The 27,813-nt window shown below is 44.5% G+C and overlaps 2 protein-coding genes across 3 annotated transcripts; both read right to left on the bottom strand.

Moving 5' to 3' along the window:
* Positions 1 to 24: 24 nt before the first annotated feature.
* Positions 25 to 13,409, bottom strand: LOC116325245 (mixed lineage kinase domain-like protein). 2 transcript variants are annotated; one of them, XM_039615061.1, is made up of 12 exons: positions 12,482 to 13,409; positions 10,184 to 10,374; positions 8,983 to 9,421; positions 5,725 to 5,823; positions 5,091 to 5,268; positions 4,686 to 4,786; positions 3,159 to 3,294; positions 2,885 to 2,969; positions 2,651 to 2,802; positions 1,650 to 1,699; positions 1,107 to 1,247; positions 25 to 1,005 (listed from the first exon to the last, which is right to left on the bottom strand). In XM_039615061.1, exons 3-12 carry the CDS (start codon positions 9,413 to 9,415, stop codon positions 956 to 958), a joined length of 1,425 nt encoding a protein of 474 aa, XP_039470995.1. In that variant the 5' UTR covers positions 9,416 to 9,421; positions 10,184 to 10,374; positions 12,482 to 13,409; the 3' UTR covers positions 25 to 955. The 2 variants fall into 2 exon arrangements, with proteins under 2 accessions (XP_039470995.1, XP_031601942.1); XM_031746082.2 differs by lacking the exon at positions 12,482 to 13,409 and adding an exon at positions 11,250 to 11,612.
* A 1,668-nt stretch (positions 13,410 to 15,077) lies between these two features.
* LOC120441092 (pollen-specific leucine-rich repeat extensin-like protein 1) lies at positions 15,078 to 17,872 on the bottom strand. Its single transcript, XM_039614769.1, has 3 exons — positions 17,766 to 17,872; positions 15,764 to 17,345; positions 15,078 to 15,651 (listed from the first exon to the last, which is right to left on the bottom strand). The coding sequence occupies exons 2-3, from the start codon at positions 17,086 to 17,088 to the stop codon at positions 15,078 to 15,080; spliced, it is 1,899 nt and encodes a 632-aa protein (XP_039470703.1). The 5' UTR covers positions 17,089 to 17,345; positions 17,766 to 17,872.
* Positions 17,873 to 27,813: the final 9,941 nt, after the last annotated feature.

The following is a 27,813-nucleotide window of genomic DNA, read 5'->3' as shown; positions in this document are numbered from 1 at the left end:
TTTTAGTGTAGAAGTGCAGCTGAATCAGAATCAGAAAGGGTTTATTGCCAGATGTTGAGCAGATTTACAACATTAGGAAATTGCTGCGGTACTCTGTGCAAAACATACTATAAGACAAACACTTAAATAAAAAGCGCTTAGCAGATTGATATGTACATGAACGCAGGTGATGATCAGTGCAAAAATGGAGAGAACACAGTATAGGGTCATGTGATTGTGGTGGGAACAGTCTTATGGTTATTGTTCATGAGTCCAACAGCAGAGGGGAAGAAAGTGTTCTTATGGCGAGAGGTTCTGGTGCGAATGGACCGGAGCCTCCTGCCTGAGGGGAGCAGGTCCATCAGACTGTGATCCGAGCTGCATGCCCCAGTGTCCTGCAGGTGTACAGGTGCAGAGATGGGAGTCTGAAGCCAATCACCTTCTCAGCAGAGCGCACAACACGCTGCAGTCTCTCCACGGTCTTCTGGGCGTTCACCACCAAGTTGTTGTGGCTGCACCAGGACACCAGACGTTCAACCTCCATCCTGTAGGCAGTCTCATCCCCGTCCAAGATGAGTCCGATAACAGTGGTGTCATCTGCAAACTTAATTAGTGTGACAGACTGGTGGTTGGAGGTGCAGCAGTTGGTGTCCAGGGAGAAGAGCAGAGGAGAAAGAACAGAGCCCTGAGGGGAGCCGGTGCTGATGGTCCGGGAGTCCGAGACAACAGTTTTTGTCTGCACAGAAACCAGTGCTGAAACCCATAAAAAGAAAAGTACGTAGACCAAGAAACAAAATGACTTTGGACTGATCTGCCTCTGCTGTCCACAGTCACTTAATCTAAAACCAAATGAGATGGTTTGCATGTAGAATATAAATACAATTTAGGGGCCCACAAGTTAAAGTCCAGTTTTATTCAAAGCTGCATTTCCTCCCCTGAGGATGAGCCTGGCCAGCAGAAAGGCAGATGAAGAGTTTCATTGGTCCTCTAACTGTGCCACCACACTGCGCAGTCTATCCACCAGTACTACAGAAGACAAAATATTGTTAGAAATTTAGTGAACTGAACCCCGACAGTCACAGAAAGATAATTGAACATACTGATGGAGTCATTATTATTATTATCACCTCCAGCTGAAGGCCTCTGGAAGCTATCGAAGTCTCGGCACTCGTTTATTAGCTGCCCCAGTTCTGCAGGACAGTCATCGGGAAACGGCTCTTTGCACTTCTCTTCAACCACCTTCTTATAAATTTCTGCATCTGAAAAACCTGGAAGACATGTACAGACAACTTGGTACAGATGCCTGACTGCACAAGTTCTCAGTGATCCAGGTTCATGGTAGTGTTAGGCACTCAAAATGAAGTCGACTGGATTTCTTTTTGGTTTGTGAAGACATTTCACCTCTGTCTACTGATGAAGAGTGTCAGGTATTTGTAGCTACCACAACAATCACCTTCAGGTACTGTATATTTTTAGGTAAAGCCCCTACAGTAATATAGAGACATTAAGATAGTAGCTCGATCAGCTTTTAGAGCAGAAGAGGCTCTTGGAATACAGTTCAAATGTCTTCCCAAAAGAAAATGAAGTCCACCTGCCTTATTTGAAGTGTTTAATACCAGGATAATACATTTAAGCAAAGTTTGACAAGTTGATTTTCAGCAGATACAAACCTTCAAAGGGTTTCTTACGGGTTGCGACTTCCCACAGGACGATTCCAAAGCTGAAAGACAACAATGAAAATAGGAACGTTTTAGAAGGAAAGTTTTATGAAGCATTTGGGCACGATCAGTTCATGCCCTGAAACTCAAGCTCACTCGAGTTATGCAGCAAGATGATGTTGTGAAACACACCAGCAGGTCCACCTTGTAAATCAGAGATATAATAGTTTTTGTACTTTGTTTATTTTTTTGTTTCAATTTGACTTTTAATTCAGTTTAGTTTCATTTAGTTCCCAGAGTGAGTTTGGTGCAGTCTGGGGGAACACCAAGGTGTTCCCAGGCCAGCCGAGAGATATAATCTCCCCAGCGTGTCCCAGGTTCTGCCCCAGGGCCTCCTCGCGGTGGGACATGCCCGGAACACCTCACCCAGGAGGCACCCAGGCGCATCCGTGTCAGATACCTGAACCACCTCAACTGGCTCCATTTGATGTGGAGGAGCAGTGGCTCTACTCTGAGCCCCTCCCAGATGCCTGAACTTCTCACCCTATCTCTCAGGGAGAGGCCAGCCACCCTTCAGATGAAGCCCAATTCTGCTGCTTGTATCCAGTCACTACAATTCTTTCGGTCACTACCCACAGCTTGTGGGGACGTAGATCAACCAGTAAATTGAGAGCTTCGCTTTTACACTCAGCTCTTTCTTCACCACGACAGACCGGTACAGTGTCTGCCTCACTGCAGCACCAAACCATCTGTCGATCTCCCGCTCCCTTCTCCCATCACTCGTGAACAAGATCCTGAGATACTTAAACTCCTCTAACTGGGACAGGAACTCCCCATTTTGCATTTGCTAAACTTATCTTTGTCTAATATAACATTTTAAACATGCCATTGTGACAAATGTGCAAAAAATAATAAACCAGTAAGTGGGATAAAACTTTTTCACATCACTTCAACTGAACAAAAACTCATTTAACGCTGGTGTGAGTGGAAGTATATCCCAGGTTGGTGTTCACCTGTACATCTCACACTCTTTGCTGTAAGGGTGGTTGATGTTGTTGAGCCTCTCGGGAGAGTAGTAGCACAGGGACCTGATTGCGTCGTCCTTTGTAGATTTCTTCACCTTTTTCAGTGACGTCTCTGTTTTTGCCAGCTCAAAACCTCCGAGCTAAAAAGAACAACAACATCATCAGTGCTGCTGCTGTTCAATTTGGACTGCAAGGAATCCCAGCATGCACTGCCCTCAGTACCTTGACGGTGTAGCCTTCAGCCACCAAGAACTTGCTGCTGTTGATGCACCCGTGTACCTTAGATTTTTCTTCTGTATTGTGTAGTCTAAAATATGACAGTTAAAAACATTAGTGCATAAACTACACATTCTCATCTCAGGCACAGCGACTCACCTGCTGTTTGGATATTTTCTGCTTTTGAGTTTTTTTTAAATGTGTTTTCTAACATTTAAAAAAAGCAATTATAATAATTATTTATAATATAATAATTTGTCAATAAAGGAGAAACACTGACCGATAGAGTCCTTGTGCTGCATCCAAACACATACGAGCTTTCCTGATCCAGGACAGCCTGCAGTCAGAGTCCAGAACCTGACGAAGACTTCCTTTCTCGCAGTACTCCATGATGATGAAGAACTGAGGGTTGGGTCCTACAGGTAGTCACAAGGATAAGTTATTACAAGTTCATAGCAAACTTTTCCCCATCTTTTGTTGTAATCTCTAATTTTCACTTCCTCCATAATTTTGAAAATTGCTTCATTTTACTTCCTGTTTTACTTCCTGTTTTATTTTTACAGAAAGTCTTCATAGGACTGCACAGAGTTCTGTGAAAACTTGTTTTTTAAGGGGACTGCAGCTCCTCATGTGACTTAATCAGTCCCATTTGCTTATTTCCTTGTTTGTTTGCATGTCTGTCCATTTGTTGATTTAATTTAGATAAAAATCGAGTCAAGGCCACACCAAATGCAAAAATCAGTAAAAACTTTATCTTACCCAAATTTCACAACAATATACGGGGACATGAAAACTGACATCAGTGTGCTATAATAAAAACATTATAACATAAGAAAACTTTGGTATAGCCATTGACCGTCCAAAGTCAATCCTACAGTTCCTTGTCTCTTGTTTTTTTTTTTAAAGATACAGGACAACAAGAACAATTCAGTCTTTATCGTATGCTCAGTCAAACAACCACAATGTCTTGATTGAGTTCACACATGTCTTATGCCTTGTTATCCCTGTTCCTGTATACAGTCTGCATCTTCTCCCTGAGTCCTTGTCAGATAGTTGTCTCTTCACCTCAGGTTCCTGCAGATTCTTGCTTTTGGTTTGTACTTGATGCTTTGAGTGTTGTTGTTTTAGAAAGATCAACTTCTACCAGCCTGCCTCCATCATGTCACCTACAGCTATCTGTGGCAGTAAAACCAAGAGGGCATCGGCAAGTATCAACAGGAATCTTGACATCTTTCAGTAGAGGTGCCTATACTGAATTCTCACCAATGAAGAACTTCTACAAAGAAGTGTGTGGCGGGGTTTGGTCTGCAGTGCTGCTGCAGGGGAGGCGGGCACACCTGAGCGGCATCTGCAATCACGCCTCGCCGGCATAAAGAGTCCGTACTGGGTCCTGTCAGTTCTTGTTAGTATGTGTTCGATCGGCAACTGCAAAGCTGCAGCCTTGTGTCTTTGCAAACAGCGACTGAGTGTGTAAATACAGTTAATGCTAAAAAGCATGCAAACATCATTGGGTCTGCCGTGGTTTTGTTACAAAGTGCTTGTGCAAGCTCCATGCCACTGTTCCCAGCAAGAGATTTATCATCTCTGACAGATAGCATTGACATGGGTACCTACCGGCACCAAATGACATACAGGATGCCACCAGAATACTTCAATAAGAACATTTGCACGAGACCATATATTGCCAAACATCAGCTGGTAAAAAGTAAGGACTTCTGCATTACAGACTCTAAGTTTTACCACCTTTGTCTATCTGCAGCAGATATCAGTCAGGCTCCAAGTTACTGACAGGCTACATTTAACTCACCATTCTCACCCAGGATACTGATACCAAACATTCGCAGGATGTTGGGCGACTCAAATCTCTTCATGGTGTCGACTTCTTTGTTGAAAATGGACTGCACCTTTCTGCAAATGGTAAAAAAAACCCTTTATGGTGACAATGAATACATACCGATGTAAATACACATAAACAGTATTTTAATGCTTAAACTCAAATTTAAGTTTAGTTTCAACTCCTTCAGATCAAATTATTCTTTAATCCTTGTTTCTAGGAGACAGATTTCTCTTCTAGCCTATGTTTTAATGTATTTCTGAATAAACAGAATCTGCAAATGAATTTAAGTACATTGGTGGCTTCTGACTATATAGAACTGCTTACTTAATTTATTTAATTTTTTTTCTCAGTATGCAGCTGAACTGTGGCACAGACCCTGGGTTGGTGTTTACAGGGTCGATGTATCTCTTGATGGCAACTGTGAATCCATGATATTCTCCTTTGTAGACCTCTGAGGTTACTGTTTTCATGAAGGGCTTTTTGGGATGTTCATACTTTAGCTCCTGTGGTTTAATCATTCGGATGTCCACACTAGTGATGCTGGGCTTATTCACTGTAAAAAGAAGAAAAAAAAATAGACAAATGAACTCTTTACTTGAAAAGCTATACAACTTGTCAGTAAATTACATAAACCACTCACAGACCAAACAACTATCTCTAAATGTAAAAGAGCCTGTGTCACAGAGGCTCTTGGGATCAGTGGGTGCTCTCTGCAGTTTGTTACTTTATTGCCTGTTTGTTTTGGGGTTTTTTGCCCAAATGCATGGTAGTATGAGCCTTTTTGGAGTTTCCTCCAGTGATCAAAAATCCAGATTCCAGTCCTTGGGAGACATTAAACTGCTGCAGTTTATTCAGACACTGATAGATCACAATGGTCAAAGTTATCCCTACATACTCTGAGGGTCTGTAGATGAGAAATTCATCTGATTTTGACGGGCCAGGTGGACTTTTGTTTTTTCAGATTTAGTTGTGTTTATCCATAATGAAACTCTATATGTACTGTACTCACACATCTCCACGACTTTTTCCACGTTGACTTTAAGATGCTCAAACTGTTTCAGCATGGTGTTGGTTTTCTCTTGCTGATCCTTCATGTAGTCCAGGAGCACTGAAGAGCAAACACAGAGAAAGTCATACTCTGATTCCCCATCCAAACTCTCGGATCTGATTGGAAAACATTACTGATATTGTTATTTCTGCTTTACCTCCCAATATTGTGAAAACTTTCTTTAAAACAAAATCTTCCTGTTTTCAACATTTTATCTGTATCTTTGTTGAAAAATCTCTTTCAGTCTAGTGGTCCCTGTGTGCTCACTATAATCAACACCTATTGGGCGATCGTGGCTCAAGAGTTGGGAGTTCGCCTTGTAATCGGAAGGTTGCCGGTTTGAGCCCCAGCTTGGACAGTCTCGGTCGTTGTGTCCTTGGGCAAGACACTTCACCCGTTGCCTGCTGGTGGTGGTCAGAGGGCCCGGTGGCGCCAGTGTCCGGCAGCCTCGCCTCTGTCAGTGCGCCCCAGGGTGCACCCCACAATGTAGCTTGCCATCACCAGTGTGTGAATGACTGGATGTGTAGAGTGCTTTGGGGTCCTTAGGGACTAGTAAGGCGCTATACAATACAGGCCATTTACCATTTAACACCTCACTGCTCTCTGGCCAAATCCATGCTTTTTAAAGAATGCTGTCATCCACCGATTTAAAAAACTCCCAAAAACAAACAAGCTTGGTCCTTCACTTCTTGGCAGGTTAAGACCAATCTCAAAATAACAGTTTATTGCTAAGATTCTAGAAAAGGCTGTGGCTAAGCAGCTTACAGCTGTTTTGGACAAATGCAGTATACCTGACACATGCCAATATGGCCTTCATAGAGCTTATTCTACTGAAACAGAACTATGAAACACCTCACTAATCATCTGCAGAGGAATGGCTTATTTGAAGAGTTTCAATCAGGTTTCAGAGCTCATCACAGCACAGAAACAGCTTTAGTGAAGGTTACAAATGATTTTATGGCCTCTGAGAGTGGACTCATCTCTGTGCTTGTCCTGCTAGACTTCAGTGCAGCATTCAACTATAATATTTCATTACAGTGATTAGAGCATGATGTATGTGGTTTTGAATTATATCTATCTAATAGACTCCAATTTGTGCATGTAAATGGAGAGTCCTACAGAGTTCAGTGCTAGGACCAATTCTGTTTACATTATACATGCTTCCCCTAGGCAGCATCATTAGAAGACATAGCATACATTTTCACTGCTATGCAGATGACACCCAGCTCTATCTATGAAGCCAGGTAACACACACCAATTAGTTAAACTGCAGGAATGTCTTAAAGACATAAAGACCTGGATGGCCGCTAACTTTCTGCTTCTTAATTCAGATAAAACTGAGGTTATTGTACTCGGCCCTGAAAATCTTAGAAATATGGTATCTAAGCAGATTCTTACTCTGGATGGCATTACCTTGGCCTCCAGTAATGCTGTGAGGAACCTTGGAGTCATTTTTGACCAGGACATGTTCTTCAACGCACATATTAAACAAATATGTAAGACTGCTTTCTTCCATTTGCGCAACATCTCTAAAATTAGAAATATCCTGTCTCAGAGTGACGCTGAAAAACTAGTTCATGCATTTATTACTTCCAGGCTGGACTACTGTAATTCTTTATTATCAGGATGTCCTAAAAACTCCCTGAAAAGTCTTCAGTTAATCCAAAATGCTGCAGCAAGAGTCCTGACAGGGACTAGAAAGAGAGAGCAGATTTCTCCTGTTTTGGCTTCCCTTCATTGGCTTCCTGTTAAATCCAGAATTGAATTCAAAATCCTGCTCCTCACCTACAAGGTCTTAAATAATCAGGCCCCATCTTATCTTAATGACCTTGTAGTACCATATCACCCTATTAGAACACTTCGCTCTCGCTCTGCAGGCCTACTTGTTGTTCCTAGAGTATTTAAAAGTAGAATGGGAGGCAGAGCCTTCAGTTTTCAGGCCCTCTTCTGTGGAACCAGCTTCCAGTTTGGATTCGGAGACAGACACTATCTCTACTTTCAAGATTAGGCTTAAAACTTTCCTTTTTGCTAAAGCATATAGTTAGGGCTGGACCAGGTGACCCTGAATCCTCCCTTAGTTATGCTGCAATAGGTGTAGGCTGCCGGGGATTCCCATGATGCATTGAGTGTTCTTCTTCAGTCACCTTTTTCGCTCACTAAATGTTTATACACCTCTCTGCATTTAATTATTAGTAATTATAAATCCCCGGCTCTCTTCCACAGCATGTCTTTTGTCCTTTCTCCCTCCCCTCACCCCAACCAGTTGCAGCAGATTCCTTCCTTCCCACTGTCTTGTGTTTGCTCATAGGGGGTTATATGATTGTTGGGGTTTTCTCTGTTGTATTATTGTAGAGTTTACCTTACAATATAAAGCCCCTTGAGGCGAAAGTTGTTGTCCTTTTTTCACTGCATAAATGAAATTGAACTGAATTGAATCACCTCTGCTTTTGATACTGTTGACTATCACATTTTGCTTGATAGGCTGAAACACTGGATGCGTGCATCTACTTTCTATCTGAAAGATGCTTTTCTGTTCTGTGTCTGTTTCTAAGTATCTATTGTGTACCATAAGACTCTGTATTGGTGGCCTTATTATTTATCTTAGATTGGCTGCCTCTTCAGCACATTTTTAGCACCTTAAAGAACATTTGTTATCACTGCTGTACAGATGACATTCAGTTATATATTTGTGCTAAATCTTGTATCAAGCACCTTGGGGTAACTTTTTACTCTTCTCTCACTTTGGAAGCTCATTTCAAATCTTTGGTTCACTCTTGTACGTTAGAAATATTGCAATGTTAAGTCCCATTATGTCACTCTCTGAACCAGAAATTGTTAGTTATACATTTATTTCATCACATCTGGATTACTGTAATTCACTGTTTACTTGTCTAAGCAAAAGCTCCCTGGATTGTCTGCAGGTTGTTCAGATCTCTGCTGCAAGGCTTCTGACCAAATCTGTTGCTGCTCCAGCTGCACTGGCTCCCAATTCACTTAAGAACTCATTTTAAGATTGTGGGTCTGACTTTCAGTCCTCTTCATAGACTCACACTTGTTAGCTGTAAACAAAATTAGGAAACTTTCTGGTAAAGATCCTGCTCTCTTGGTCCACTCATGCCTGCATAACAACAGACAAGTGTCACATTTGAGACCAAGCAGTTATTTTTTTCCTGCTCAAATCTCTCTACAAAAGCAAATCCATAATCAGTTTCCCCTCACATGTCTTCAGTTCTGCGTCGTCCTCCCTCCCATCCAACTGATCTTCTTTCTCTCTGGTCGTCTGTTTAAATACCTCATACAGCATGTTCCCCTGCTCCACCTGCAAAGCTCCAGACAGCACCTGGAAGGCATCGTTGAGCCGTTCGTTCACACTGTTGAACTCGTCTCCATGGTTGCTGGAGTTTAGGATGCGTTCCACCAAATTGGCTGAGGCATATTTTCTGATAAGTTCCTGTGCTGATTGAAGAGTGACGGACAGTTCTCTCAGAGCTTTCTCTACCTCTGGAGACGTCTGTTTGATGGACTTCACCAGCTCCTCCAAGGCTTTGACTCGGTTACAAACACGTCGGCAGCGCTTTTTATTGGCCTTCACATTCTCAACCAGGTCATAGATCTGTGAGGCGATGGACAGGATGGGATCTACAAAGTCCATGACAAGCTAAAGAGACAGAGAGGATGGATAGTTTATACAGAATAAACTGAAACTGAAAAAAAAAATCAAAGTAGAGTACAATATTATTTATTATTAATGAGTTGAAGCAACAAGAAAAAATCAAACAGGTCTAACTTCGATCTAGAATCTTTTCCTTAAGCATTAGTATTTTTTTGTAGAGAAACTTGACGCATCGATTTCCAGAGTCTGGAATGAATTAAAACTAAACTGAAATGAAGAAACCAATCATCATTTTAAAAATGGCTAATGAAAACTATTGAATTAATTTAGACTTTTTCAGACTTAACCACAGGCGTGCCTGTAAATGTAGTCCCTCTGGATTTCTCTAACTTCTCTGTTTTGACTGCTCTTACACAATACCTAATGATTTTTGTTTACCTGAACCGTGATCTTTATTCTTAAACTGATCCAGCCTCAAACAGAAATCTTAAAGTAACAGGTGTCCAACACTTTGACGTAGTCCCCCTCATTCTTCCTCTGTGAAGGAGTTAAAACTGTGCTGCAGCGGAAACTCACAGAGAAGATTTCCCTCAAATTCTCACTGAGAGTTCAGTTTAAACAAAATCAAAGAACAAGAAAAAACGACCCTGGAGTAGACACACATCCTGACATACACACAACAGAATCACTACAGAGCAGGAAGTGCAGATTTTTGTAAAGGTTTAAACTTGTTTCTTCACAGAGTCATCAAATGGGAAAAGACCTGCTGTGAGAGAAAGATAAGAGGAAAGCAGAAAGCTAGTTTACCTGTGAAATCCAGTCTGCCTGTCTTTGTGCAGGTGTGTGCCGAGCTTGAATGCTATAAGAAAATGAAACCGCCTCTGTAGCCTTGAACTGTGGCACTGCTCCTCGTTGCTTCCTGTTTCTGTCTGACAGATAAACACGCCTTGCCTGGTCCTCTGTGCTCCTCTGACAGGCCTGGATGACACTGCTTTATCCTGGAAGCAGAAGTAGAAATCACTGTGGGGGATGGAGGCTTCCTGATTAATAACGGTTTCAGTCTCTCAGCAAGTGTAGCAAAAGTGGTCAGCCGTGTTTTAGCCACACACTTAAAAAAATTAAAGGTCTGTGTCTGTACAAGTATTTCCTTTAACCTAAATACTGAGGCTTCAGACTGCTCTAAACACTCAATTTAATATTTAATTTCACATAGAATTAATATGGATTAGATTAAGAGTTTAAATTTTCAAATTAAGTGACCAAAGTTTAGAACTTTTTCAGAAAGAACACTCATGTGAAGCGAAGCTAACTGTCTCTTTGTCTCATACACACACAGACACAACAAGAAAAGGATTTCCACAGAAAGTTTGGCAGTTATTTAGAAAGTCCCTATTGTTTCTGGACACCATCTATGATAGCGAGCAGCTGATACATGTTATGACTGGTCACACAGGAGGAGGAGACCCCAGAAATGTCATCAGAAGAGCTACTTTTTTAATTTTCTGTACTTACATTACAGAACGTGCACTAAAATTAAAGGATCTGTTTAACACAAGTGTCTGATGGAGTGAAAAATATCTGTACGTAAGTGCTGGATCGTTTTCATTTAATATCTCAGTGTATTTAAATACAGTCTAAGATATTAGGATACTTAAACACAGACGAATGGTGGTATATTTTAAATGTGTAACACTGACATTTATCATGTTCCCTTTCCACATTGTCTTTATTTGATTTTACTTCACCTTAGCAACTCTTTCCCCCTTTAAACATAAACCCAAATCTTTTCCTCCTCACTAAATAAAGCATAATAAACTGTTTTTGTTTGACTGTATGAAACAAAGCACATCCTTAATAAACAAACTAGCCTCACTCAGATTTGGCCCATGTAGATTTCTTCTTTTCCTTTTTCTTCTGAACAACACTGTCATGGCTACCGGACGGACTTACACATAGAGTTCTTTGCAAACAAAAGAAGACATTTATTTACAACGGAGAACACCTCAGTGCTATATGTATGTACAGTTAGTTGGGAGGGGGTCCAGGGCTCCAGGGAGAGGGGGGTATCAACACACACGCTTTCTCTTCAGCACAAACGCTGCCACACACCGGAAACTCAGGAAAGGACCGTAACCTGGTCAGGGAGGGGGCAATTTTCCTCTAATTTTTCATGTGTCTGAGTGAACACACAAACCACTGTGAGCAACAGCAGACGTGTGCACTGTGGTTACGCCAGCATCGAATCCATCCAAGTTACATGGTTTATTAAAATAATCAAATCACAGCATTTACATTTATGTTTGACTACTTTTAATTAACTGCTTTAGCCCACTTACAATGAAAATTTTAAAAAATCTTGTTCATGACCTGTGTAGTATGTTAACACTATTGGAAGTAAAAATAACTTGAACTCCAATTTTGAAAACACAACTTTCTTTTATGTATGTATATATATATATATATATATATTGTAATATATGTTTGCACTGATTGCCGATCACGCTTCAACTGAGTTGTCCTCGGTCAGAAGGAATGGTACTCCACAGTGACGTAGTTCAAATAACTTTAATAAGGAGGTGGCAGATGACATCAACAGGATGTACAGCTTTGGTGGGGAAGCGATGGCATTACAGCATTCACATGCAGGTAAAGGGAGTGTGAGTGTGTATATGAGTGTGTGGTCATCTGTCAACAGAAAGAACAAACATTTGTATTAACCCCTATGAATAGCAGGGTACCGCTTATACAGCACTGTGGGTTTCCAGCATAAGGTTATATGATCTGCCATAACCTCATGGCCACTAGATGGCACCCTAAGACCATAAATGAATTTCTAGCTGGTATATACATTAGCAAACAGGATCTCCACAGATTACGACGATTCAGATAATAAACACAGTAAATAGTTACATCCACCTCCAACCACAATGCTTGACCGTAGGTTGTATATTAAATGAGATATCAGCTGCAACCAAGGCTGCCTGTAGTAGGCCAACAACGTAGCTTAGCGATAGCAACGGGACTAGCTTCTTACGTAGCAAATTACACAGAGCAGATTACAGCGATAAAGTCAAACAATCATCACTCTCATCTTATAATACTCACATGATAAGCAAGCACACAGGGTTAACACACACAGGAATGCAAGGAAAAACGTTAATCCTCTGACACCTCCGACACACCTCTCATCTGTGCAGAACTGCGCTGAACACGTTCCCAACCGGAAGTACAGATACCGAGGTGCATCATGGGTAACGTAGTCTAAACAGTTAAAGTGACCAAGCGGACTTTTAACAGCCGCCCCTGTATTTATATGGAAATACACACATGCTAAAGTCCTTCTATTTTGAAACAGTATCATCTGAGTCCTCAGGAACTTTGGGAAGTTCCACCAGCTTAGTTACCGGGCGAACATAGATACTGTCTTTAACCTTGACTTCGGCAGCTCGGACAATGCCATCAGTCCCTGGAAAAACTTGGGAAATGGTACCCACAGGCCAAAGGCCTCTAGGCAGATTAGCGTCCACAATCATAACAGCTTGTCCCACGGCCATGTTGTCAGTGGACTTCCTCCATTTCTGTCGGAGTTGCAGTCCTGGGAGATAGTTCTGTATGAACCGCTTCCAGAAGTGGTCGCTGATGACCTGACTGTGTCTCCATCTTCTGGTTGAAAGAGTACCTGAGGGGCCGTAAACTGCCTGGGGCAGTGCTGAATCATGCCGCCCCATCAAGAGAAGATTTGGTGTGATGGGATCTGGGTCAGCTATGTCAGCTGATGCATAGCCGAGTGGTTTTGAGTTCAAAATGCCCTCAATCTCTATGAGGGCTGTGAGTAGGACTTCTTCGGCCACAACTTGGTCCTTCAGGACTACTTGCAGAGCTGACTTCACTGCTCTGATTTCCCTTTCCCAGGCTCCTCCGAAATGAGGAGAGTGTGGGGGATTGAAGCAGAAGTTGATAGTTTGCTTGGCTAGTTGCTGCTTGAGGTCAGGCTCCATGTTTTCAAACGCCGTTTGGAGTTCACTGTGACCACCTCTGAAATTGGTCCCTCGATCAGACCACATCTCGTATGGCTTTCCTCGGCGCATGCGATAAATCGGGCGTAATGACATAAGGAAGGAATCGGTGTCAAGACTAGGGAGGAGATCGAGGTGCACGCATCTGGTTGTAAGACACTTGTAGATAATTCCCCAGCGTTTCTCTCTTCTCGACCTATCTTTATCGTGTATGCGGCCCAAAACAGTCTCGCCCGTTGACCAGAACGGGGCTTATAGAGTCTCAGCCGTGATGAAGGTAAGTCAGCCATTTTGGTGTAGAAGGTGAGGCGCCATCTCCTCCACACAGTCCACACACTGGTGCTGGTGTTTCTTAATGGCTTGACGTCCTCTGAGAATCCAATAGGTGCGCCGTATTTCCGCAAACAGCCTCTCTGCACCTGGATGAAGGAGCTGGTCATCATAAGTTTTTATGATGAGCTTGGTCAGGGGATGTTCAGCTGCTAACACAATGGGATGAACACTGTCTGGATCTAAGTCGGCGGCTCGACGGAGGCGGCCTCCGACTCTGATGAGACTGGTCAGACTGTCATATTCAGGGGACAGCACGCTAAGACGGCTGTCTGAGTGGACTGGGTGACCGATCTGGAGGGCTCGGGCCTCCTCTGGGAAGCTGTCAGTCTGAGCCGAGCGAAGCAGCATGGTCTTGGTTTCTAGTTGCTCCGCTGCTGTAATAGGGAGTGTCGGCCGCCCGTGCAGGATCCGATGTGTAGCAGCAATCAGCTCATCTAGTGTGGCATACTGTGTTGGATCCGGTAAGGTCGGGGATACAGAAGCGTGCCCACAGAATGCAGTCTTCCTGAGCTCTGCCTCGCTGCATGCCGGGAACTCTGTTGGCAACTTTGTTTCCAACATAGCTACCGCCTCTCTGTCCTCCTTCGACCGTGTGACCTCCTTCTCTGTCCTGTAGGGGGAAGCATCTAGTTGCCACAAACGCTTCACATCTTGATGCAGGGCCTCTGCAGGAGAAAGGCACATGTTCAGGCACTGCAGGTCCCCTCAGATGTAGGCATACTACTGGCGGCCCCTGGATGGCCCATCCGAGCTTGGTGCAGACGGCTACCGGCCCTTTGGGCGACCCCGAAGGACAGGGCGGACAGGGGTGATGAGATGAGCGTTATCTGAGCCAATCAGCACCAAAGGTTGGACCTGGTTGAATCCTTCAATCTGGGCTTTCTGCAAGTGAAGATACTTCTTCTTCAGCTGGTCAGCTGGACATGACTGAGTAGCTAGACTCAGCTGGTCGGCTGTGAAGGCATGTGTTACTTTGTACCTCACTTTGGGCTTAGCCCTTGGTGACACCTGAAATGAGACAAAGCCTCCCTCCATCTGGATTACATCTCGACGGATAGTTCTTAGTGAGAGTGTTGCTTCCTCCTGTTCCAAACCTAGAGATTTGACTGCCGCAGGAAGCACAACAGTCTTCTCTGAGCCGTCATCAAGCACAGCAAATGTGTCCAGAGATTTGCCACCATGATGTAGTTGAATTGGTACTACCTTAAGCATAACTCGACCTGAGTGACTTGAATAGTCTAGGTAAACCATACTGGTACTCACAGTTAGTATGTTAGGGTCCCGCTTCTTGGCCTCAACCAGGTCATGGAGCACCGACAAATGCTGGTCACCACAGGTGCTGCACGGCTTCCTCAGAGTACACTGCTCTGGAGAATGTTTACGCCCTGGCGCCAGCATTTGGCCTTCTCGGTAATCCAGGTAGCCATAGCTTTGAGGTCTAGCCTTTTGAATCCATCACAGCCATTCAGATAATGCTCTGTCCCTTCGCAGTATGGACAATAAGGTTTGAACTTCTGTCTCTTCTTAGGTTGGACTGTCGGATCCGGAGCTGTAGATTCTCCCTCTTGTTTTAGCTTGGCTTGGGCTGGATTTGGGCCGTAGTAGATGGACGCAGATTTGTTGTGTGGCTTGAGCCCTGCTGAGGCTTTGAGTAGGGTTTTCTCTGGACGTGGCTTGTCAGGGGGCATTTGAGAGGCTTGTCTGGATAGCTGAAGGACTTGGGATTTCCGTTCGAGCCATTCTGAGAAGTCGTACATGTTGTACGTTCGGCTGCTGCCAGTGCGGATGATCCCCCGGGTGATACAGTACTCGATGAAGCTGTCTCTGTAGTTCAGGGGGAGCTTGGTAAGCAGTCTGTCCACATGTGAACCACAATGGAGCTCACTGGCTGCTACTTCATCCATGGTACTGAGAAGCCCGACCAGGCTGGACACAGACAGAGACAGGTCTTCAATAGCTTGAGAGTCCCGGTTCTAATAGGGGGCAGTTTAATATAGTGCTAAGCTCACGTTGGACTAACTGCCTTGGCTGTCCATACCTCTGCTCTAGCGCCCTCATTGCACTAGTGTAGGGAGTGCGGTCGTGAATGTAGCGCTTGGCTACCTGTAGGGCGCTGGGATGCTCTAGATGATCTAGTAGAACCTGATACTTGTAATCTTCTCCCAGATGAGAATGTGGCCCTAAGGTGCTGTCCAGCCCTTTCTTTAATAAGGCGAAGTCACTCTCTCTGCCCGACCTGAAGATCACCAGCTTAGGCTTTGGAATGCCATATGAAGACGCCACCATCATCTCCATCAGGTTTGGTAGAGGCGTTCCTGCTGGGGAAGTTGTGGCCACCTGTGGATTATGGTGTTCAGCAGCGGAAGATGATGAATAATTACTTCCTGAGGGATAAGGAACATAGTATTTGCCAGCTGGATCAGGCAATGCTTCAGGATGCAGTATGTTGGGCACAGGGCGATGAGCTTCTGCCCACTGTGATGGCTGGGTCGCAGGTTCTGGTGGACGTGAAGGTTGGTAGGTAGGATCAGCAGGATGTGGTGGTTGCTGCAAGTACACAGGATTAGCTGGATGTCTGGCTTGGAAGACGGGAGCAGCAGGATGTGACGTCTGCCGCAGACTCACTGAGTCCACAGGCTGTGATAGCTGGTGTACTGAAAGATGAGCAGGTTGTAGTGGCTGATCAGCTGGGGATGCAGGATGTAATAGCTGCACCTGGTCTGGCCTGTTTATAAGGAGATGATGTTCCGATCGCTGACGTGAGAAGGGTTCAGCAGTGCATCGTTCAGGTCTCCTAAGTGGCGTCGATGCGGCTACATAAGTGGCAGGGTGCAGCACTGGCTGAGTGTGAAGGCTCACTTTACGAGGAGGTGATGGAGCAGACGTTTCCACTGGCGTCAGCATGTTCACAGGTGTTGTGGTGTCCTGCTCTGAGGGCATTACTGGCACAGTTAGTGGCTCTGTGGTCTCATGTAACACCTCACTGCTAGGTTGTAGTGGTGCAACTTCTGTTATGGAGGAAATAGGTTGGCGTTGTTCTAACGCTCCTGTTTCTGGGGGAAGAGGACTGCCAGGTTTAGAAGCCTGCTCCAAACGCTCCACCCGCTTTAGTAGTGTTCCACGAGTTTCCTCCATAGACACTTGCAGTTGAGTCATATGTTGGAGGACACTGTTCCAGACTGATTCCATCTTCTGCCATCTCTCTTCCTCTTCATTATCGGAGCTGCTTGAACTACTTGGAGCTCTAGATGGCTCGGGTGGCTCAGTTAGGTTGTGCTCATAGTCCACCAGATGTCCCGGAAGTTTCTTCTCCCGCTTTGGACGGGGGCTACTTGATGCACCTCTATCCTGAGGGTTTGCCATCTCATTAACTCAGCCAAGGCGATCCGGCTCGAAGGACCACTTGTAATATATGTTTGCACTGATTGCCGATCACGCTTCAACTGAGTCGTCCTCGGTCAGAAGGAATGGTACTCCACAGTGACGTAGTTCAAATAACTTTAATAAGGAGGTGGCAGATGACATCAACAGGATGTACAGCTTTGGTGGGGAAGCGATGGCATTACAGCATTCACATGCAGGTAAAGGGAGTGTGAGTGTGTATATGAGTGTGTGGTCATCTGTCAACAGAAAGAACAAACATTTGTATTAACCCCTATGAATAGCAGGGTACCGCTTATACAGCACTGTGGGTTTCCAGCATAAGGTTATATGATCTGCCATAACCTCATGGCCACTAGATGGCACCCTAAGACCATAAATGAATTTCTAGCTGGTTTAAACATTAGCAAACAGGATCTCCACAGATTACGACGATTCAGATAATAAACACAGTAAATAGTTACATCCACCTCCAACCACAATGCTTGACCGTAGGTTGTATATTAAATGAGATATCAGCTGCAACCAAGGCTGCCTGTAGTAGGCCAACAACGTAGCTTAGCGATAGCAACGGGACTAGCTTCTTACGTAGCAAATTACACAGAGCAGATTACAGCGATAAAGTCAAACAATCATCACTCTCATCTTATAATACTCACATGATAAGCACGCACACAGGGTTAACACACACAGGAATGCAAGGAAAAACGTTAATCCTCTGACACCTCCGACACACCTCTCATCTGTGCAGAACTGCGCCGAGCACGTTCCCAACCGGAAGTACAGATACCGAGGTGCATCATGGGTAACGTAGTCTAAACAGTTAAAGTGACCAAGCGGACTTTTAACACATATATATATATATATATATATATATATATATATATATATATATATATATCTATAGGGATGGGTATCGTTTAGGTTTTATCCGATACCGTGCCAAACCGGTACTTTTGAAACGGTGCCGGTGCTTAAACGGTGCTCAAACCGGTGCTTAAAGAATGGAGAACACAAAATTGGTCCAAAAACCTCTCATGTTTAGCAGTTTTTTGTAAAAGATAACAATGTAAGCCTTTTCTTCAGCTATAGGGCATATATGGTATCACTCTTGGCTGGAAGCAGTGCTTAAACAATGGAAAAAAATACAAACTTTGTCCAAAACCTCTCATGTTTAGCTGTTTTCCACTTTTCTTTGGTCATTTTAGCCTTTTGGCCAGGGTGAAGGGAGTATCTGCCATCAAACAAGAAGACAGCCGCATTTAACTACGATGGTGTTTGCTAGTTCACCTTACATGCATTAATGTAATAACGTGGTTAGCCTACTCAACGCGTTAATTACACACGAACAACATGAAGCTACTCACGCAGAGGAGAACGGCTGCTGCTGCCATCATCATCCTCATCATTTCTGCTACGCTGACAGGGCTAGGGGCCAGGACTCTACTCTTCGGGTTTTGGGGGATGTTGCTAACTCCGGTCCGATAACAGGCACCACACCCGCAGTAGATGTGCTCGGTGTGAGGTCTCGCAGTAAGCTATCAAACACGGAGCATTTCTCGGCTTTTAAAAAACGCTATGCGTCGCCAGGTGTTTCATCAGATTTGAGGTGTTACCTCCTTTGACAGTATCACAGTATCAGCTTAAAGCACTTGTTGCAGGCTGCTGAGTTTGCATCTTTGCTGAGAAGTACTGCCAGACTTTTGATCGCTTTGCCTTGGGCATTTTTAATCTGTAGCTCTGCTCTAAAAGAACGTGCGTACCTGGCCCGCCTACTATCCTCGGAAACGTAAAATGATTGGCTAGAATTGGCTCAGGAAAAAAAAAAAAAAAGCACCGAAATAAAGCACCGAAATGTGCGCTGCTTTTCGGTCTGGTTACTACCGTTTATGTCAGAACATGGCACCGGACACCGGTACCCATCCCTATATATATATATATATATATATATATATATATGAAGCTGACTTGTATTATGAGTCTGAGTCTGTAGTCTGGGAGAGAGTCCTGTAACTCTCTGTCTGCAAAATACAGTATATAATGAGCAATGTTGGGCAATTAATTATATAGTTACTTCTTCAAAAAAGTAACTGAGTTTTTTGCAGCTCTTTACCTAATAATGCAGCCAAGGCGGTTTTTTAAATAAACATTTCAAACTATTTACAGAACAATCAGCTGTTCTGCATCAAATTTGATGCCACACAAATTATTTGTGCCACTCCAAAAAATAATTTCTGTCCACTATGAGATAAAGGAGAACAACAGCCTGATACCTGCAGGCCTGACAACAGGAGATGTATCACTCCTGTAACACCTGTAACATTCAGCAGCCGCCTCATTGTTCTGACACACACAACAAAACTATTGACTACACTACACACTAACTACACACTAACTACACAAGATTTGTGCTAAACGTTGCAAATCTCTCACATCTCAAAACACCGCCATCACTCCTAAAACTTCCCCCCCCTTCCTAAACAACTAGATGCCACGTTGCCATATCATTTTTTGATTGGTCCACATTGCACATTTTTCCACCAATAGGAATAGGGGTGTTTTGGTTTTGTTTTTGCTCACATGCGGAGAGCGTTTTCCTTATAAAACGTGGTTTTTACCGTTTCTTCCCGCAGTAAATATAAACAACGATAGTATTCAGGAAAAAAACAAACATTGTAGATATTTTTATCATAACTCTGGTTTTACGTGCAGTGGCGGTCCTAGCCTGTTTGGCGCCCTGGCGAACACTCCCTCTGGCGCCCCACACACACACACAGACAAAACATATTAAGGATTGTACATTAACATAAAGCTGTTGTACACACACACACATATGAAGAGAGAGAGGGTATGCATAGTATGCAAACGGCTACCAAACAGCCATCATAATTCGTCATACAATGAGAACAGGACAAATCAACAATTGACAATAATTAATATTAAAATCTGTAACATAATGTATTGTTTGGAGTTTAGTCTGTTACTGTTACTATTTTTACCATTTCTTCTTGGAGCAACTGTAACCCACATTATTTCCTTAGGGATTAATAAAGTATTCTGATTCTGATTGTTTCAGGATGACCTGCCATTATCCAATGACACATCTGTTTACCTGTATCTTTTGCTCGTTTCTCCTCTTCTTCTTTTCTCTTTTTTCTAAACTGAGCACCTGATGGCTTTGAACTTTTCTTGTCCATCTTCCATTGGTTTTAATTTTGCACTCCAGTATGAACACCCACCCCTCAACCCGAGGATCACCACAACATGATCTAACACACCTACACCTTAGTTCACAGATTCACTTTGTCTAGGGGTTATTTCTGAGATTTCACACAACCCAGGATTCAAATCATGAAAACATAATGGGCTTGGATTTACATCATTATGAATGAAGTGTGCTCTATTTGGAAGCAGCCGACCCCTCCCCTTTCGACGGGTTGTGTGTGAGACTTTAAATCATCAAACTGTAAATTTTAAATTGTTATTGATCCCTTTACCCCGAGTCCTAAAGTGTATATTTATTTTCTTACTCTTCTTATATTTATTGTTTGTTTACTTGCACTGCTGTAACTGGAGCCTCGTCGTCTCGTCTCTCTATATACTGGACTGTATGTAGCGGAGATGACGATAAAGTTTACTTTGACTTCAGCAGCGAGCAGGCGCACCGAGGGCTCTTGCGCTCACTTTTTGCGTATAGAATTTCGAAAAAACATCGGTGTAAATTATAAGTCTGTATCATGATGTCTGGTGTTTTCGTGTTTGTTGGTTTGTTTTTATTTTGTTTTATTTTGCGAGTTGGTTATTAGATGCTGCTCCAGCCGGTCAGAGAATCCCCCGCCGCCCCGCCCTCTCCTCTCTGCGCCTCAAGCAGCAAGCGCACCTCGCAAACGAAGGGCGCCCTTACTCCCAGCAAATGGGCGATAGAAAACCGATCGGTGCCTATGCCATTCCCAATATGCGCTGGCATGACGTCGGGGCAGCATGAGTACGAGCATTTTTTTTTTTTTTTTTTTTTTGCCGATGCCCGTGATGCCGCCCCCCACCACGATGCCGCCCCGGGCAACCGCCCGTGTCGCCCGTATCTAAAACCGCTACTGTTTACGTGGCCTATCAACACAATTTAAAAACTGGTATAAAGTCCACACTTTTCCCGTCAATTGTTCTCTCTGTCCTGCTCACATCTCCAATGTTTGTACACGTTGTCATTAACGTGGCTTCACTCCACATCAGCCACGCCGCTTTGCTAGATAAACTCCGGTGTCGGCACATAAAGACGCTGTCGTGGCCTGTCAACGACGTTGATTAGCTGCGTATATACGAATGTGAATCGCATTATTGGCTGGGCTATGGGATAAGGTGGCATCGTTCTAATCCCATACGGGAGCAGCCAGTCACTTACTGACTAACACTGCAAAACAGAATTGTTAAAGTTCTAATTTTAATTTCAATTCAGGTTAGATTTTTTTTTGTGCGCAATGCAGATTTTCTGTGCGCAGAGACCGTGCCAGCAGTGCGCAATTGCGCACGCGCACAGCTTAGAGGTAACATTGGGAGGGGGGATTCAGGAGGGTCAACGTTCGAGCGGCGAACTGCTCAGTGCCACTGCATTAAATAGCAAATGGGAGAATCAGCCAGATCCAGCAGCAGGTGGCGACAATCACACAGGTGCGTGGGCCAAGAGCCCAGTGTTGTTGTAGTGTGAAGATGTGGTTCAAGGGTCAATATTTACCAATAAAATTAAACAATGAGTTTTAATCAAAGAATCATGTTGTCATAAAACTGTGAGCCAGAGATATTTGTAAGGAGAAAGGATTTCTTCATGTTTTGAGGAAGTGCTGAACACTGAAGAACACTGACACAACTTCAACTTTATGAATGATACAGATTGGTATAGATTTTGTTAGTTTGATATGATGTTGCATTTAGAGCAGGGCGATATGACCAAAAATATTTATCACGATATACATTTGAAAATTTGCAATAACGATATAACTGACGATATAATTGACACTAGACAAAATACTTTACAACTCCACAACTTTATTAGTGCAAAAAACCTCATCAATGTATTTTCACTTAAACAAGCAGCTATTTATTATGTGCATTAAAGTTATGTAAAAATTTAACAGTGCAAATTCCTTGTTGACAGTTTAACCAAAAGGCATTTCCAGTGTAAATTGGCCGACATATTCTCAGCATAACCATGTATAATATCCACAAAACTTAAAAAGAGGTTATACACACACAATACGGTAATATTATGTTGAAGCACAGTACATATCACTCCGCGAGGCTCCTGCCTTAGCCGTAATGCTCCGACAATCCATGAAGCGGTGCGGGTTCGTAGCTTAGCAAAGTCGTACTAAAACATTTGACAGATTTTCGTGTACCACATAAAATCGTTTCGAGGTCAGTAAACACAACCAGAATTCATACATAAGGCACGCGGGATTATAAGGGGCACTGTCGATTTTCAGAAAAATCAAAGGATTGATTTTAAGTGTGGCGTATTTTCCAAACAACACGGTAATAACGACGGCCCGCTAGCATGCGCTACCAAAAATAGTGCTTTGTTGTGTATCTGACGGACGAAAGCTAAACCAGTTCCACACCACTGAAGTTGCAGCATTTTTACAAACCCGTTCTGGTTCATTCGTTTCATTTAACGATCCACTTTCGCTCTTCTCATTCTGCGTCGCCGCCATGTGCGTATGTAAACAAAGGCACTGCGCATGCGCGTTTTACCCATATTCTATCGCGATATTTCATTTTCCTATCGTTGCCCAAAATTACACCGGTATTACCATGAATGGTATGATATAGCCCAGCCCTAGTTGCATTTATTAATGATGGCTGCTGCTCCTGTCTCTTGCATCAGGTGACGAATGCTGCTCATACTTCTCCGGCAGGTCCTGCTACTCCTTGTTCCTGTTGCTCCTGCAGGGACAGGAAAAACACGTGGGAGTAGCGCCCTTTCACACATGCGCGAAAGGGCGCTACTCCCACGTCATCATATACAATTCGGCCCATCCTCGCAGGCATACGGGATTACCCATTCCGAGCTCCTCCTGGGCACGTGAGAGGGTGCCACACCCAGCCCACCACTCAATCCGGACCACCTCTCACGTCCATCAGATTACCCACTCCGAGCCCCTCCTGCACGTGCGCGAGAGGTGCCACACCCAGCCGCCCTCAATCCGGACCACCTCTCGCACGCACACAAGATTACGCCACCCCGAGCCCTTCTTGCACGCGCGCGAGAAGGCACCACACCCAGCCCCTACTTAATCCAGAACACCTCTCGCACGTGCACTCAGGAAAGTCTACGTGAAAGGGCGCTGCTCCTATTCGGCCCATCCTCGCAGGCATACGGGATTACCCACCCCGAGCCCCTCCTGTGCGCGCGAGAGGGTGCCACACCCACTCCGCGCTCAATCCGGGCCACCTCTGGCACGCGCACAAGATTACGCCACCCCGAGCCCCTCCTGCACGCGCCCGAGAGGGTGCCACACCCAGCCGCCCTCAATCCGGACCACCTCTCACACGCGCACAAGATTACGCCACCCCGAGCCCCTCCTGCACGCAGAGAGGGTGCCACACCCAGCCGCCCTCAATCCAGACCACCTCTCGCACGCGCACAAGATTACGCCACCCAGAGCCCTTTTGCACGTGCGTGAGAAGGCATCTAACCTGGTCCTGGAGAGGGGATTCAGGAGGTTCAACGCTGGAACGTTGAACCTCACACTCTGAGCTACTCCTGCAGCCAGCAAGAGGGTGCCACACCCAGCCCACCACTCAATCCGGGCCACCTCTTGCACGCGCACAAGATTACGCCACTCGGAGCTCGTCCTGCAAATGGGCGAGAGGGTGCCACACCCAGCCCACTCCTCAATCCGGGCCACCTCTCACAAACCCACTGAGGAACGATCCATAACCTGGTCCGGGAGGGGAGGAGGTTCAACGTTCCAGCGTTGAACCTCACACTCGAACTCCTCCTGCTGCAGCAGCAAGAGAGTGCCACACTGGCCTATCTCTTGCACACGCAACAAGATTACGCCACTCCGAGCCCCTCCTACACGCGCGAGAGGGGCCACACCCAGCCCACCACTCAATCCGGGCCACCTCTCACGCGCAGCGCATCAGATTACGCCACTCCGAGCTGCTCCTGCACGCGCGCGAGAGGGGGCCACACCCAGCCGCCCTCAATCCGGACCACCTCTCGCAAGCGCACAAGATTACGCCACCCAGAGCCCCTTTGCATGCGCACGAGAAGGCACCACACCCAGCCCCTACTTAATCCGGAACACCTCTCACACGTGCACTCAGGAAAGTCTACGTGAAAGGGCGCTGCTCCTATTCGGCCCATCCTCGCAGGCATACGGGATTACCCACCCCGAGCCCCTCCTGTGCGCGCGAGAGGGTGCCACACCCAGCCGCCCTCAATCCGGACCACCTCTCGCACGCGCACAAGATTACGCCACCCCGAGCCCCTCCTGCACGCGCGCGAGAGGGTGCCACACCCAGCCGCCCTCAATCCAGACCACCTCTCGCACGCGCACAAGATTACGCCACCCAGAGCCCTTTTGCACGTGCGCGAGAAGGCATCTAACCTGGTCCTGGAGGGGGGATTCAGGAGGTTCAACGCTGGAACGTTGAACCTCACACTCTGAGCTACTCCTGCACGTGCGCAAGAGGGTGCCACACCCAGCCCACCACTCAATCCGGGCCACCTCTCACAAACCCACTGAGGAACGATCCATAACCTGGTCCGGGAGGGGGGGGAGGAGGTTCAACGTTCCAGCATTGAACCTCACACTCCGAGCTCCTCCTGCACGCTCGCAAGAGATTGCCACACTGGCCCATCTCTCGCACACGCAACAAGATTACGCCACCCCGAGCCCCTCCTACACGCGCACGAGAGGGGGCCACACCCAGCCCACCACTCAATCCGGGCCACCTCTCGCACGCGCATCAGATTACGCCACTCCGAGCTGCTCCTGCACGCGCACAGGATTACGCCACTCCCACGCCACAAAAACACTCCGGTCCCCTCCACACTGAGTTTAGAAAAGTTTAACATTAACGTGGACACTGCATGTCCCCTTAACATTTCCACTTTAGCAAATGTCACTTGCCGAGCGGTCCTTACTGCAATCTTCAAAAGGTTTCAATCTATTAATAGTATGACAAAGGAATTATAAATGTGAGCACCCATGTACATGTACATACATGCAGCGAATATCAAATTCTACTCTTTAAAGCATTTCACACTATGCAGGAAGAAGGTACCTTAGAAGACCAACAGTGTACAGGTCCCTCCACACTGTGTTTAGAAAAGTTTAACATTAACGTGGACACTGCATGTCCCCTTAATAATTCCACTTTAGCAATTGTCACTTGCCAAGCGGTCCTTACCTCTGAAAATAATCTTTTCTTTCTTTCCTCTCCTCTCTTTTCCTCCTCTGTAATCCAAAGTGCATGTACCAGCTCTGCCAGCATTCTTCAAAATGTGTTTTTCCCATAAATGCTATGACAACATTCATTTGAACAAAAAGCATTCTAAAAGCGTCTGACGCATTTGCTAAGCTCCACCCCCGGCTACTGTTGAGCAGCAATAATGAACCTGGTTTCTATATTTCTCGATGTAGCACAGTGTCTTGTTTATTTATTAGCTTGAGTCGTTTAAAAGAACATGTCACAAACTTGTATTGATTCACAAATACACCACCTAATCATATGTGATAAGTTGGGACTAAATTTAAGTTGTGTAATGGTCAATCAACTTGATAGCACAGTGTAACCTGTGCGACATTCAGGGCTACAAACCCCGTTTTGTCATCTAAAGCTATAGCCTACTATTGTCACAAGGGGGCGCTTTAATGCAGTCTTGCGGTACGACGACCTTGCGTCTCGTGCGCAGGAAGCATTGTCTGTCTCTTCCTGTGAGAGCTTCCCTCAAATGACCTCCAAGTGTGTGTGTGAGCACGGGCAGAAAATATCTCGGTGTGCGGTGCTGCAAACCAGTTAATGAGACCAAATTATTTTTACATATCAATGCTACTAAACTACTCTTTTATTAGGCCCCGAACTCTGACCAATAAGGGAATAACGTCAGTGTTGGAAATTCCCGGTGAGTCAAATCCTTCCGTTAGCTTCCTGTTAAGCTTATTTTACTAGCCGATTAAGCTGAGAAACCTTTGAAAAACAAACAGTCGGGAGCTATGTGTCGTTTTATTTATCTCGTTGTTCATACAGTGTGGTGTAAGTGTTGAACGTTTTAAGCTACAGATGTTACTGCCGATGCTAGGTGTGATGCTAGCTGCTATGTGCCCCCCAAGCCACATCACAATCAGGGAGGTATTCAAATATAAGTACTTGCTCTGTCTGTATTAAAATGGTTCAGTTTTAATAGAAACAGCACATTTCAGGTTTTAAAAGTATTTGAACTGTAAATTAAGTTGCATTTGCTTGTTAAGATGTAAGAATAATAAGTCTAACTTTCATTGTAAACAGTGGTTATTACTGTTTCAGCTGCTTATGTTCTTTACTCTGACATAATTGTGATAAAATAATTTGTAACTGTAACTGTGGTTACTTGATAAAGCTAAAAGAAATACCATTTGTTAATAATACATTTGGAATCCAAGTAGATTCTTAAGTATTTGGATAATATTTGATAATATCCTTTTGGAGGAAAAGAGGTTAATGAGCACAAAATGCAATGGAAATTCATGGGTGTGCACTGTTTGTGTTGATTGTTTTTTGAACTGCTAGGAAGGATTCTGGAGAACCACTGATGGCGAGCCCAGTCCAAAAGAGATCCTGGATGATGGTGAAATGGTGTGACCAGCCATGCGATCGGATTATGGGAATTGCCAGAAGAACTGATTCAAGCCCTACCTTGAATTTCAGATAAGCCTATGCACTGTTAGTCCTTCCTGGGCAGTAGGTAATAGGGTCTGCACAGGGACATTTCCCTTACAGTACGCCTGTTTGGGTTTCAACAAACTTTAAAGGACAATTCAGACTTCAGGAAGGTTTTTAATTTGTTTATTAACTCAAGAGTGCTCTGATACAGTCCAGTGTAAGATTTTTCGTTTCAGTGTCTTATTTTATTTTGTTTTGATTTACATCTATTCACCCTTAAAAAGCACTGTTAGTGTGCAATTTGGTTGACTGTGATTGTATGTGTTTATGAGTTGTACTGAGGCAATAAAGGTGCCAGTTGTTCACTTCCAAGCCAACTCATTTTGTGAGTCCCAAATTAAAACCTCCTTCTGAACCTAGTTAGATGTCGAGGGTCTCTATTTGAATTGATATTGAACTGATCCTGAGTAGAGGCGCTACAATAGCAGGTCCCTGAGGAGAGGACTGCCTTCATGATTGGCTCGTTGTAGGTAACAGCAGCAGATTCCCCAGATGCTCTTTAGAGTCTGCTAACAAGTCACTGCAAATCTGTGAGCGAGTATCTCAGGCATGACACTTAACTCTGAACATCTAAAACTGTTTTACACAGAAAACTGCAGACATATTTTAGTAAACAGTGGAAGGATATGGCTTCCTCAATCAATATGCAGTAAAATAAAAGTTCATAATTTTGTCAGTCGTATTGTTTAATGTCCAAATCAGACTGCAGGTGAAGTGTTTGTGCCTTCATAGATCGACCTTGATCTGTAGATGTAATAAATGTGGAAAACCTTTCCTATT

This window comes from Oreochromis aureus, linkage group 7 (genome assembly GCF_013358895.1).
Source record: "Oreochromis aureus strain Israel breed Guangdong linkage group 7, ZZ_aureus, whole genome shotgun sequence".
NCBI lineage: Eukaryota > Metazoa > Chordata > Actinopteri > Cichliformes > Cichlidae > Oreochromis > Oreochromis aureus.
This window is presented reverse-complemented; position numbering and strand designations above follow the sequence as displayed.

Bases quoted from the DNA above. Each gene is read 5' to 3' on its own strand.
- LOC116325245 (XM_039615061.1), bottom strand. From the start codon at position 9,415: ATGGACTTTGTAGATCCCATCCTGTCCATCGCCTCACAGATCTATGAC. The intron at 5,824-8,982 runs GTGAGGGGAAAC...TTTGCTCTTCAG, and splicing joins CGACGCAGAACTGAAGACAT to TGCTCCTGGACTACATGAAG. The intron at 5,269-5,724 runs GTGAGTACAGTA...TTCTTTTTACAG, and splicing joins GGAAAAAGTCGTGGAGATGT to TGAATAAGCCCAGCATCACT.
- LOC120441092 (XM_039614769.1), bottom strand. From the start codon at position 17,088: ATGGCAAACCCTCAGGATAGAGGTGCATCAAGTAGCCCCCGTCCAAAG. The intron at 15,652-15,763 runs GTATGGACAGCC...GTCTGTGTCCAG, and splicing joins ATGAGGGCGCTAGAGCAGAG to CCTGGTCGGGCTTCTCAGTA.